This window comes from Micromesistius poutassou (genome assembly GCF_964030765.1).
Source record: "Micromesistius poutassou genome assembly, chromosome: 20".
NCBI lineage: Eukaryota > Metazoa > Chordata > Actinopteri > Gadiformes > Gadidae > Micromesistius > Micromesistius poutassou.
In genome coordinates this window covers 8042731-8054218 of record NC_140290.1, presented here as the reverse complement: position 1 = coordinate 8054218, position 11488 = coordinate 8042731, and the positions used below count along the sequence as shown (strand labels likewise).

The 11488-nt window shown below is 45.4% G+C and overlaps 1 protein-coding gene across 1 annotated transcript; it reads left to right on the top strand.

Moving 5' to 3' along the window:
- The first annotated feature begins 3 nt into the window (after window positions 1-3).
- On the top strand, window positions 4-11429 carry ptpn2b (protein tyrosine phosphatase non-receptor type 2b). The gene is made up of 10 exons (XM_084484509.1): window positions 4-208; window positions 532-622; window positions 733-833; window positions 2843-2941; window positions 3442-3579; window positions 3992-4201; window positions 4495-4656; window positions 6823-7025; window positions 7411-7527; window positions 10331-11429. The coding sequence occupies exons 1-10, from the start codon at window positions 152-154 to the stop codon at window positions 10350-10352; spliced, it is 1200 nt and encodes a 399-aa protein (XP_084340635.1). The 5' UTR covers window positions 4-151; the 3' UTR covers window positions 10353-11429.
- The last annotated feature ends 59 nt before the right edge of the window (window positions 11430-11488 follow it).

Genomic DNA, 11488 nt, shown 5'->3' with positions numbered 1-11488 from the left:
TTAGATGTCAACTACACCACAGGTAACGGGCAAACATTAGCAACTCCGCTAACGTATTTAGGCTCTCCCACCAAAAGTAATGAGGTAGATAGCTTCACGTTCACGTTAACAGTTACGCTGACTTCAATTGACTGGTGTTGTCACGTTGGAAATGGACCAGGAATTTGAAGACATGGATTCCGATGGCCGGTGGCAGAACCTATACATAGTAAGTGTGTTAGCTTAGCATAGTTAGACGGTCGCTAACAAGTCCCAGCGCGCATTTAAGTGATCTAGCGAAGTGAGCTAGCGTGGTAGCTAAGCTGACACATTTCAACATACCTAACTACAGCCTATAGTGACAACATCTTTACTATAGGCGTTAGATGTAGATACTTTGTTTATGTGCTTATTCCGCGTGTTTTACTATATTGTATTTGTTCTTGAGTGGTGGTGGATTCTAAACGTGGACATGTAGGATACAAACAAGACTTTCACACGTTTTATGTTTGGACACAATTCGTGTCTGATCAAATGTTTTGCTATCCACAGGAAATCAGGAATCAGTCCCATGAGTGCCCCTTCAAAATCGCTAAATATCCGGAGAATCGCTATCGAAACCGATACAGAGACGTCAACCCATGTGAGCACGACGACACTAGGACCCCAATATACACAATGTATCAGCCATACACGTGTGTGTGTTTACTACATGCTGTTCCGTAAATGACCTTCAACGCCTTCCCATTCTAGTTGACCACAGTCGAGTAAAACTTGGGAGCACAGAGAATGACTACATCAATGCCAGTTTAGTGGTGATGGAGGAAGCCCAGAGACGTTACATATTGACTCAGGCAAGTACACTTTGATATTCTAACGTTTTGGGACAAAGGTACCTCTCTGTTGCATGGTATTGGTACTTTTGTAGGGCTGTCAGAACACTTTTTGATTTGATGATGGTCAAATATCACTTATTTCACAACATTTGCTTAAGAAACATTGTTTACCTTATTTAGTTTCAGTTTTGTCTTTGGTCAGTTTGTGCTATAAGAAGAGCAGATGTCCGATTACACTTGTTGTTTCTAATAGCATGATGTTGCGTGGTTTTGGAACAACCAAACAAATTTAATATGTATCCATCCAAGTGGGTGTAGTTAGTGATACAGTAAGTTGTTGCTATGTGTCGGTCATTATTAAAGTCTGTTCGTCTGGCGCCAGGGAGGTCTGAATTAGTCATTAGTAGTGGGAGATATTGCCGCCCGCGTGTATTGGAACAGCATGAAACAGAGAGGGACTTTGTCTGTTTTGTCCTGATTTATGCCTAAGCATATGTCATGACATTCATTATGTTTCATTCATACATACATTCATTCTTTCATATCTGATTATTTTTTCTGACGTTCTTTATTTTTAAAGGCATGTGGCTTCCACATACCTAAACAAACAAAACATTCACCATCTCCTTTGTCATACCTCTTAAACTACCATCCTACCCGAGCACCATTGTGAACATTTAGTGTAGCTAATTTTAGCCTCAGGTGTGGTTTGTAGACATATGTATACCGGGTAAGGTCCCTTTATAACCTTTGCATTCACATGAATTATTATAAATATTTCAGCAAAATATGATCATGAGCAGGCATTCCTATTATTTTTTTTGTTTGCTGTTTTATAAGTTCTGATTTTATATCCTCCAGTCAAGTTGAGCTATCAAGCATTTTCATATTCTTGTCTGACTTGTATGTTCCCCTCAGCACATATTAAACTGTACATAATGTGATAAGCCTAATTTGCATATTGTGATGCCAATCTCAATAAGGTTGGCATCCAATGATCCAAGGTTGTTTTTATTTTTACTACAAACTGTCCATATCTATGACTGTTTTTCATCGCCTCTTTCTTCTGTAACCCTGTAACTAGGGCTGGGTGATTTCTTTAGTTTTAATCAATTGATTCACATTTTTACTTTCCTACGGTTTGTGAGATGGCTGAACCGAAAAACCATGAAGTAAAAAAAAAAAACTAAATTGCAGAGAGTGTGTGTTACGAACATGGCAACTTTGTGATACTTTTTTAGGACTGTTGTTGTATATGATAGCATCACACACCGTGGCGTTATACTGAGAAACGTAACCCTCACTTGGACATAAAAATAAATCTATGCTCAGACTGAGCTCCACATGTCCACACACACTGGCGTTTTACTAGTTGTCCAGGTAGCCCATCCCTCTTGGACATCCAAATCCACGGCTGTCCAGAACAAGCTCCACAGATCCGCACATCACACACAGCTTGGGCGGTAGACTAGAAGGGTCCAAGAAGTGTAACCCTTTCTCGGACACCACAGTCAACCGCTTCCCAGACAGAGCGCTACACGTCCACACACTCGCATCAGGTGTCCCTTGGTCGTGATGTAGAAGGGTATTTCATTAATACACAGGATCAGATGTTATAATCCCTTGTGCCAAAATCCAAGGAAAACACACATAATAAACAGGCACGTCGGCGTCACGAAAAGGCCGTTACCTGCGTCTGAAGCAGAGTGGAACTTTCACATAGTGTTTTGGGGAGAATGGCAAAAACATAAGGTTTTAGTCCAGTTGCTGCCAAGTTAATGTCTTATTTCAGTAACGTTGATAAAATGGCATTGATTACTATGTTGGCAATCATAAAATACATATTACCACGTTTATGGGGAATACCACCAACTTATTCCAGCACCTTCGACAGGGCCAAATCACCCAGCCCTACCTGTAACCGATACTCCTGCCTATTGCTCAACCACCACGGCCCAGAGTTCTCCCGCTGTCGGACCGTGGCTCCTGGCGGTTGTGAAACGTGTGTGTGTGTGTCCGGTTACCAGGGCCCCCTAAAGAACACCTGCAGCCACTTCTGGATGATGATCTGGGAACAGCGGACCAAGGCTATCATCATGCTGAACAGAGTAATGGAGAAAGGAGCGGTAAGGCGTGTGGTCATATGACTAAGTAGAGGCCAGAGTAGAGGCCAGTCGAGGGGTCAGGGGTCCCGGAGGACAGGTTCCTTGTGCAAACCACAGCGTCCGCAATCTACAGTCTACCACTGTAGGCCTCCCTGAGCAAGAAGCCTACGGATTAGTTGCTTACGCGTTGATGTAATAGTTCACTATAAATTGTGTCAGATCAAAGCCGGATATTATATGGATGTAATAAATAGTCGTGTTGACCAGGCTTTTACAAGCACGTTTTCACATGTTTATTTGTTTGATAGAATGTATCATGGCCTCTTTACACAATTGTTTTTTTCTTTTTTTGCAAACACAACAAAGTGGTACTACTGGTGACCGCAGTTCTAATTTCCTGACGCGTTTCTCCAGTTGCTTCCTCAAATTGCAGAAAGATACTGAGTCTTCCCTCATCTAATGTGAGGCCAGCTTTAATCCTCCCTCAATGACCTTGTTGTCCCGTCCTCTGGCTCCGGCAGGAGAAGTGTGCCCAGTACTGGCCCACGGCCATGGAGCAGGACATGGCCTTCCGAGACACAGGCTTCCTGGTCACCTTGTTGTCCGAGGACGTCAAATCCTACTACACAACCAGAGTGCTGCAGCTCCAGAATGTACACGTGAGTCCCATCACACACACACACACACACACACACACACACACACACACACACACACACACACACACACACACACACACACACACACACACACACACACGCACACGCGCGCTCTCTCTTTGTGTGTCAGTGTGAGATTGAATCACACATGATCAAGTCACACTTATGTCTGGCTTATTTTTTCCGTAACATTTAAACCCAATGCCAAGTTCAGGTTTTGTTGTTTACTTGTGTGAGTCATAACACGTCCCTGCAGGCAGGGAAAGGCTTCCTTCACCTGCCACTCCTCTGCTTTTAACAAGTTGACAAAGAATAACAATCTTGTAATAAACAGTATATATAAAGAGGGGGGGGGGGGTTCTGTTTATGTAATATTTGGATGGTTAATGTTGACTCTGATAATCTCTGATAGACGGGGGAGAAGAGGGAGATCTACCACTTCCACTACACCACGTGGCCTGACTTCGGGGTTCCCGATTCCCCTGCCTCCTTCCTAAACTTCCTGTTCAAAGTTCGGGAATCAACCTCGCTCGGGGCGGACCACGGGCCGGCCGTGGTGCACTGCAGCGCGGGGATCGGGCGATCAGGGACGTTTTCATTGGTCGACACATGTCTGGTGCTGGTAAGCCCCGCCTACTCACGTTATATGTGATTTAAAAAATAAAGTTGTTTAAACTATATATATTTTAGGGTGATGACTACGAGAACTACGAGGAAAAAATAAATAAATATATATATATATTTGAAGAAGCTTATAAATCATAATTTCCGTCCTGTTTGATCTTGCACTGTAGGCGTATTTCTTTCGATCGCTTTCACTTAAATAATGTAATGAACCGTATGTTCTCTCTACGAGGGCTTCACTTGAGTGCATTGAGCGATGATTCCCTAATAAACTGTGAACGTCTGGCCAAGATGGACAAGAGAAAGGACCCTTCGTCAGTGGACATCAAGAGCATCCTGCTGGACATGAGGAAGTACCGCATGGGGCTGATCCAGACGCCCGACCAGCTGCGCTTCTCCTACCTGGCCGTCCTGGAGGGGGCCAAGTACATCATGGGGGACTCCTCTGTCCAGGTAACCCGGAGCACTGACTCTCCTGCTTGGTTTCATGTTTTCCTCTCAGAGATGTTTTTGATGCAAGGCCACTAAAGGTAGAGTTATGGTTGGACCGACGTTGACGCAACGCAATGACCACGCAGTCGCTTCGACGCAGTCAAGACTCGTGAACCTGTTTTGGTTCTGCGGCAGGTTTCAGTCGGGTTTCCGTTATTGGACCAATCACAGCCCTTGCTGCTGCGTCGTCAGGCCCTTGCGGTGGACGCAAGGAGGGTCCGCAGGGTCCGCTGCGTCTACGTCCAACCATAATTCTGCCTTAACAGTGAATTTGGATGAAGGTCATTAGGGAGCAATTTAATTTAATTGCATTAAGGACCAGGTATTTCCTTGGATCATATTGTTACAAGGATGCCTAGGGAATGTGCTGTGGACATGAGAGTGCTGCACCCGGTCGCTTTGTGGCTTTTTAGCCCTAGCTACCACATTATCCTTTGCCCTCCCTCGGCTCCCCTTCTCTCAGTGTCCCTCTGTTTTTGGGTCACACTCTATTCCTCTGTATCTCTATATCTCTAATTCTCCGTCTTCACGCTAACATGCGAGTCCTGTGTCAGATTTTTCCTTTTTTCCTCCAGAACCTATTGGGTGTTGGTGGAAGTGTCTTATTTCACCAGTGAAGGCATCACAGCCCAACACTCAATGGGTCAGACCGAGACGTAGAATTGACCTCAAATGCTCTCTTACATTATCAACCTTATCTCAAGCTCAGCTTTCCTCGTAAGACCTGTTTATAGAAGGAAAACAAGCAGCGAAACCCCCCAAAATGTACAACAAACAAACAAAACAAAACCATCATATTATGATGGTATTTTAGGAAATTAATAATATTATGTGACTTTTTTGGCAAATTTTAAAAGGAATTCAAACTTAACAGGGCTAGTCAGGCATGTAATAGTCCATAGAACAGCTGTATAAATAAAGACTGCTTGCTTTAGTGTAATTAAACGTAAACGGGTGGGGAATAAGTGTTAAAATGAAGGCAAGATGAATTCCTCTATTATGTTTTTGGCCAATACGCAGAAGCCATGTGTGGCATAGTATAGTAAGCACACCCCATGACATGTTGTCTAGTTGTCCTCAGCCTAACTCACAAACACAGACACTGATTCAGTGCATTGATGAGATGAGGGATGTTATTCAATAATCCTCTTGTCCTTCAACCAAATCCGACCAATTCGCCCCCATTTTCTTTCTTTCAAGCATAATTTGTGAATATGACTATTATTCCACATGGATGATAGAGTTCCTTCTTAATGTACCAGAGCTACAACGAACAAAAACGGATGAAAGCCTTAAAAGAGTAAGTCAGGTGTCACTATCTGCACACCGTGACACTCGAGAAGGCTTTAGAATAAACAGACATCGGGTTCCCTAGGAGCAGGTGTGAGGGGTGATGTCAAAACCCAAATCCACTTGAACTAGGGTGCACAGCCAACAGAAAACAACCATCCTCTGGAAAAGCGTTTCATAGAGAATTCCACAAAGAGCACAGAAATGGTCCCCAACGCGTTGTGATGCCCGAACGGTACCGGTACCCCCTGTTCAAAGTGATCCTTCCGTCGGACTGGCCCTCTGCGTTCACACCAAACGTGAATTTGGTTGCGGTGTGGTCTGAGTTTGGTCGCGCGACCAGTCACAAATCCGTCGAGGTAGTGATTTGGGTATGTTTTATCACGCAAATTTAGTCACGCATGTATGAGGAAGTTGAGTTGTTGTGGAAGTACCAGAGACGTCCGAGAACCCGAAGCAGTCTATTCATAATATCATCCAGAGGTGCACACAGCTTTTGGCTGTGATATTATATATTATATTATATAGATGTATATATGTAATATTATTTAGATATAGAGCTCCGGGAGTCGCAAACGGCAACAATCACTTTCCCCTCCATGCGCCATGGTTCACTCCGGACTGCACAGAACGGTTGGCCAGTTGAACGCGGATTGGCTGTTACGTCACTCAGGGAGTGAACACACATCACACGACTTTGCATGGAGTGGCGTCGCCCCATCGCTTTTGGTGTGAACGCAGCTTAACACCATAACATGACAGTGCTATGGTGTGAACGCAGCTCAACATGACGTGCAGGTCCTTCATGCCCTCTCTTCCTGCCCTTCCTGTGTGTAGAAGCGGTGGAAAGAACTTTCCAAGGAGGACCAGGCCCCGGCGCCCGACTCCCCGCCCACGCCACAGCCCCAGGACACCGGCCGGGGCCCGCGGCTCAACGGGAGCCTGCGGGCCCCGCCGGAGGAGCCCGAGGACGGGGAGACGGACAAGACCCCCGCAGGGACCCCCTGCAAGGAGGCGGACGTGGACAGTAGCAGCACACCGTCAGTACAAGTTTTGTTTTTTTGTGGAGTAGCCCTACAGTCATTTTCTTCTGCTTACAACTCTTCAGACTTTGACAGTGTGTGAATTGCCATGAGGTGTTGTTCGGTTTGTAGTCAATGTTTTGGGAAAGGCTGTGAAATCGAAGAGTCATATCTGTGACTAAGGATTCCCGTAGGGTTGTTTTTGCGGTATGCCATCTTACATAATGAAGTCTCATGATTCAACAGCGGAATAGTCGAATCGATTGAAAACAAACTGGGTCATCACGCACTTCAGATGGTTTACAACCTCATTGCGGTTGGTTGTGAAAATGATTGAATGAAGTCGCGCAGCGGCAGCACCACAGTATGTCTCACCCGTCTCTCGTGTTGCGTTTGTGTGCAGGAAGAGACGGAGAGAGGACTCCCTCTCCAAGTCCCCGACGGCTCGCACGCCCCAGCAGCAGCAGCAGCAGCAGCAGAGCATACCCAGGACAAACGACTCAGAGAAGAAGAGGAAGAGGTGATTCCTCTCTCAGTTACTCACTCACTGTCATTGGTTGTGAGGATGATGATGTTACGCAACATTCCTTTGTCTCACGTTCAAGCTGTGGGTGTGTTTTTAACCTCGGCATGCATTTGGCTTTTGGCTGTGATTTGATTATAATCAAATTACAGCCAAATGCTTTTGCAGTCGACTGGTAAACGAGACGGGAATGAGACAGGAATGTCTCAAGCCTTTTCATTGTTGTTGTTTTTATAAACCTTGTGTTGCTACCTGATCTCCGCTCTCTAAGATCTCAAGATAAGATGTCCTTTTGATAGGTTGTACTTTATTAATCCGAGACAGAAATCGTCCACGTTACTTCTCCTCGAGGTATGTAGAATATGACCTGCCCTCGCTCCGATTCACTTTGGGAGCCGTTCCTTCGTCCATGTTTCACGCCTGAGGAAGCTGAGAGACTCTCCGGTATCCCCCCCCCCCCCCCCCCCCCCCCGTGACTCCGCTTGAACCTCTCGGTCAGCAGATCAAGGCATTGATCTTGTACTTCTAGGTACTCTCACAGAGAGCACTCCACCTCATCCACCGCACACGCCCAGACAAAGTCTGGGCGTGAGCTCTTAGGGAATTTGATTTAGCACACTTCCTCGATCGGCTCATTCGATCCATTGCAGTGCTTTAGAGGAAGAACTTTGTTTTTCTGTTCCTGAGTTGGTTCGTGTGGAGTGTGCGTTAATGGACGAGAAGGAGGACGACGCACAAGTGCAGGTTTACAGTTCAAACGGTAAAACATGCCTAGTGTGTTGAGTTCTGTTCGGTTCTATGTAACAGTACACCCTTAAGCAAAACGGTAGAGTAAAATAAAGCGTTGGAATCAGATTAGATGGGTTTTTAATTTTTCCTCAGGGGGGATATTGAGGGCTAACACAAGTACGAAAAACAAACAAACATATACAAATATGAAATTTTGATTTAATTTTAAATTAGATTCCCAGTATTGCAATTTGTCTCTTTACTGCACTTGTTATTCTCACAATTCACACACGAATCAAGACCTGCACTTTCCAAACATTGGCTTAGTAGCACTTTGGCCAGTAGAACTTTCCAAAGAGGTTTCTGTCGAGCGTTAGTTTGTTTGTGAGACGTGGGAACCTGCTCTCCTCCAGGAACAAGGAAACGTGTGTGTGTGTGTGTGTGTGTGTGTGTGTGTGTGTGTGTGTGTGTGTGTGTGTGTGTGTGTGTGTGTGTGTGTGTGTGTGTGTGTGTGTGTGTGTGTGTGTGTGTGTGTGTGTGGGGCCGCAGGGCGTTAACATGTTGTCACGGTTCCCTCTCGGACAGTCTTGGCTGCATTTGCTGCACATGACAACGACTGAGCCGTCCAGTGGGGGGCGCTCTAACGCCCGGCCCCTCTGGGACGGCAGCGAACATGAAGAAGAAGAGGAGGAGGCTGGTGATGACGGAGGGGGTTAAACAGGAGGGAGGAAGGTTAGCCGCCGCTTTTAGGAAGAAACCGCCTCCTTCAGAACATGTACGTGAGGTCGGGCCTGGTGTGTGTGCGTTTCTGGCTGCTGTGGGGTGTTGTTCTTGGTGTGCTGGTTTATGTTCAGGGGGTTTGTTGTGGTCTTTCGGGCCATGTGAGTGTACAGAATGCACCCGAGTGTCGAGCATGGTTTGTTCTCTTGTTTGGTTGACTGGCTGGCTGTCTTGGTCCCAGGTCTTCTATGGAGGTTTTTCAGCATGGGCCACCAAGTCTGTCACCCAATCAAATGTTACCAGGGTAGCACCATTGTGAGCTGAGATGGTCACTGGTTTTGGGTTGTTGTTTTGGTTATTTTTCCAGAGACTTGTTTGACAGCCTGCACCGGTCAGACGACACCACAGGGTCAGGGGATTTCATTGATTGCATGTACTGTCCGATAAGGAAATGGCAAGTGTTGGTCAAGGCGCCATGTGGGATAGCTGAACAGACTCCTCTCTGGCCCACCCAAGCTGATCTTGGATGAGAAGGAAGCCATCAGTTGAAGTAACTTGTGTTCTTACGCCAAGCTAAAAGAGCATCCAACCTTCTCATTGGCTCACCATACATTTCCTCCTGTCTCACCTTTATAATATGCACATCGAGGGGATAACGTTGCAGACTCAAAAGCAGCACAAACTGTGTTTCCGGCCTCCCAGCTTGTGTCAGGTAGAATTTGAATGGTGGTTTAACAGAACCGAAAGCACGTGCTTGAAAAACCTCTGTAGACGGGGCTGCTGAGTTTCCCCCTGCATGTCTTCTACACACTGACTGGACTGTAGGAGCACTGCTGTGTTGGGTTAAAGATGTGTGTCTATAAATGCTTTGACATTACCATAGTGCCAAAAACCCTCAAATGTGATTAGAAGGACTACACATTAAGGCAGATGGAGACTAAATAGAAATAAGTTAAATCAAAAACTTATAAACGTAATAGAAGTCATAAAAACGGCAAGACCGTATTCCTTTCTTGAATTATTTTTATTTGATACCCTTTGTTACAAACCCAACAAAATTACTGTTTTGGTTTGATGCATTGGGTTACTGTGGAGGTGTAAGGTATGAAGGTTGCCTTGGGCCTCTCAACACTGCTGGCTCTGCATGAAAATAAGTTCTGATGAGCCTTGGCCAGAGTTATCCAAAGGCTTCTGTTTGACTCCTTTCATGACTGACTCCTTTGTCAGTTTCATGACATGCTGTGTCCTGGTGGGTTATTTTGCTAATTTCCTGGTGTTATGAAATCCGTATGGATAAATGTGTCATGTGTCTCGGGTTTTGATCTCGTGTTTGTGTCTTTTTTTCCAACAGAGCAAGAACCAGTGACACCTAGGTGCCTGCAACCTGTAGCCACCCCACCTCACCGCTGGCTGCAACGTGTACTTCGGCAGGGACCTCCGTCTTAGACCCACACCCCTGCAGTCCTTCTCCTCTCCTCCCCCAGCCCCAAATCTGTTTCCTTTTTTTCACGCAGCTTCCAACTTGCTCCAACTCTGCCTTCTTTGGATCCCCCACCACATTCCCCACCACACACACCCTACCCACCACACACCCCCTCCCCATGCCGAGCTTAATGTCCAGCTTGTGACCTCCTTCTTCTCTCTTCTTCCTCATCCTCCACCGCAAACAAAAACGTCTTCCCCCGTCATTGTTGTCCAGCATTCCCGCACATCACCATCCCCTCTGCGTCACTCCCGCTTCATCATCTCCCCTCCCAACAGGCCCTCACGGTCACTCCCCTCCCCTACACTCCCCTTCCCTGGCAACACACTGCTGATTTCAACTTTACACCAAACACTTCAACATTCTCTTCAAGAAAGAACGTTAATTTCACATTGATTCTCCTTCTTCGTCAAAAGACGAAACACACCAGCTGTCCCAACACCCTCATCTCCCAACCCCTCCTCCAGGCAATGCTTGTGGAACACAGCCACATGAATTGTCATTTAATCATAAAATATTTTGTTGGGGCTTTTTGCTTTGCATCTACCAAAGTGACTCTTTTGAAGTTAGCAGTCAAGGAGTCTCCGCCTAGTGGCGACGCGGTTCATACACATACATGTATTTTTTGAGAAACTTTTTTCAGACGCAAAAGAAGAAATTTTCTATTTTTTATAAGAGATTACTTGAAGTTTTCAAACAGACGTCGGGGGGGGGGGGGACATGCGAAAGAAGTCCCTCTTTTACATGAGATATTCAGTGGCATGTGGTGTTTTCATGATGTACATAATGTTCTTTTTAAAATGTTTGTAGAAAGAATATTTTTGCGTGTATAGAAAAAAAACGAACCAAAAGACTGATGTATTTGGATCCAACACAAAAGATACCGGATTTCCTGATTTATTTGTCAAAAGTCTTAACGTTTTCCTCTGCTAGAGCAAAAACTACAAATAAAGCTGGTATTTATCTAGTTTATTTGACTTGGTGAGGTTTCTTTTAATTTACAGGCTAATAATCTTCCACCTTGAT

Coding starts and splice junctions, on each gene's coding strand:
- ptpn2b (XM_084484509.1), top strand. CDS start 152: ATGGACCAGGAATTTGAAGACATGGATTCCGATGGCCGGTGGCAGAAC. Junction 4,202..4,494: donor TCGACACATGTCTGGTGCTG/GTAAGCCCCGCC, acceptor CGTCTGGCCAAG/ATGGACAAGAGAAAGGACCC. Junction 7,528..10,330: donor TCAGAGAAGAAGAGGAAGAG/GTGATTCCTCTC, acceptor TTTTTCCAACAG/AGCAAGAACCAGTGACACCT.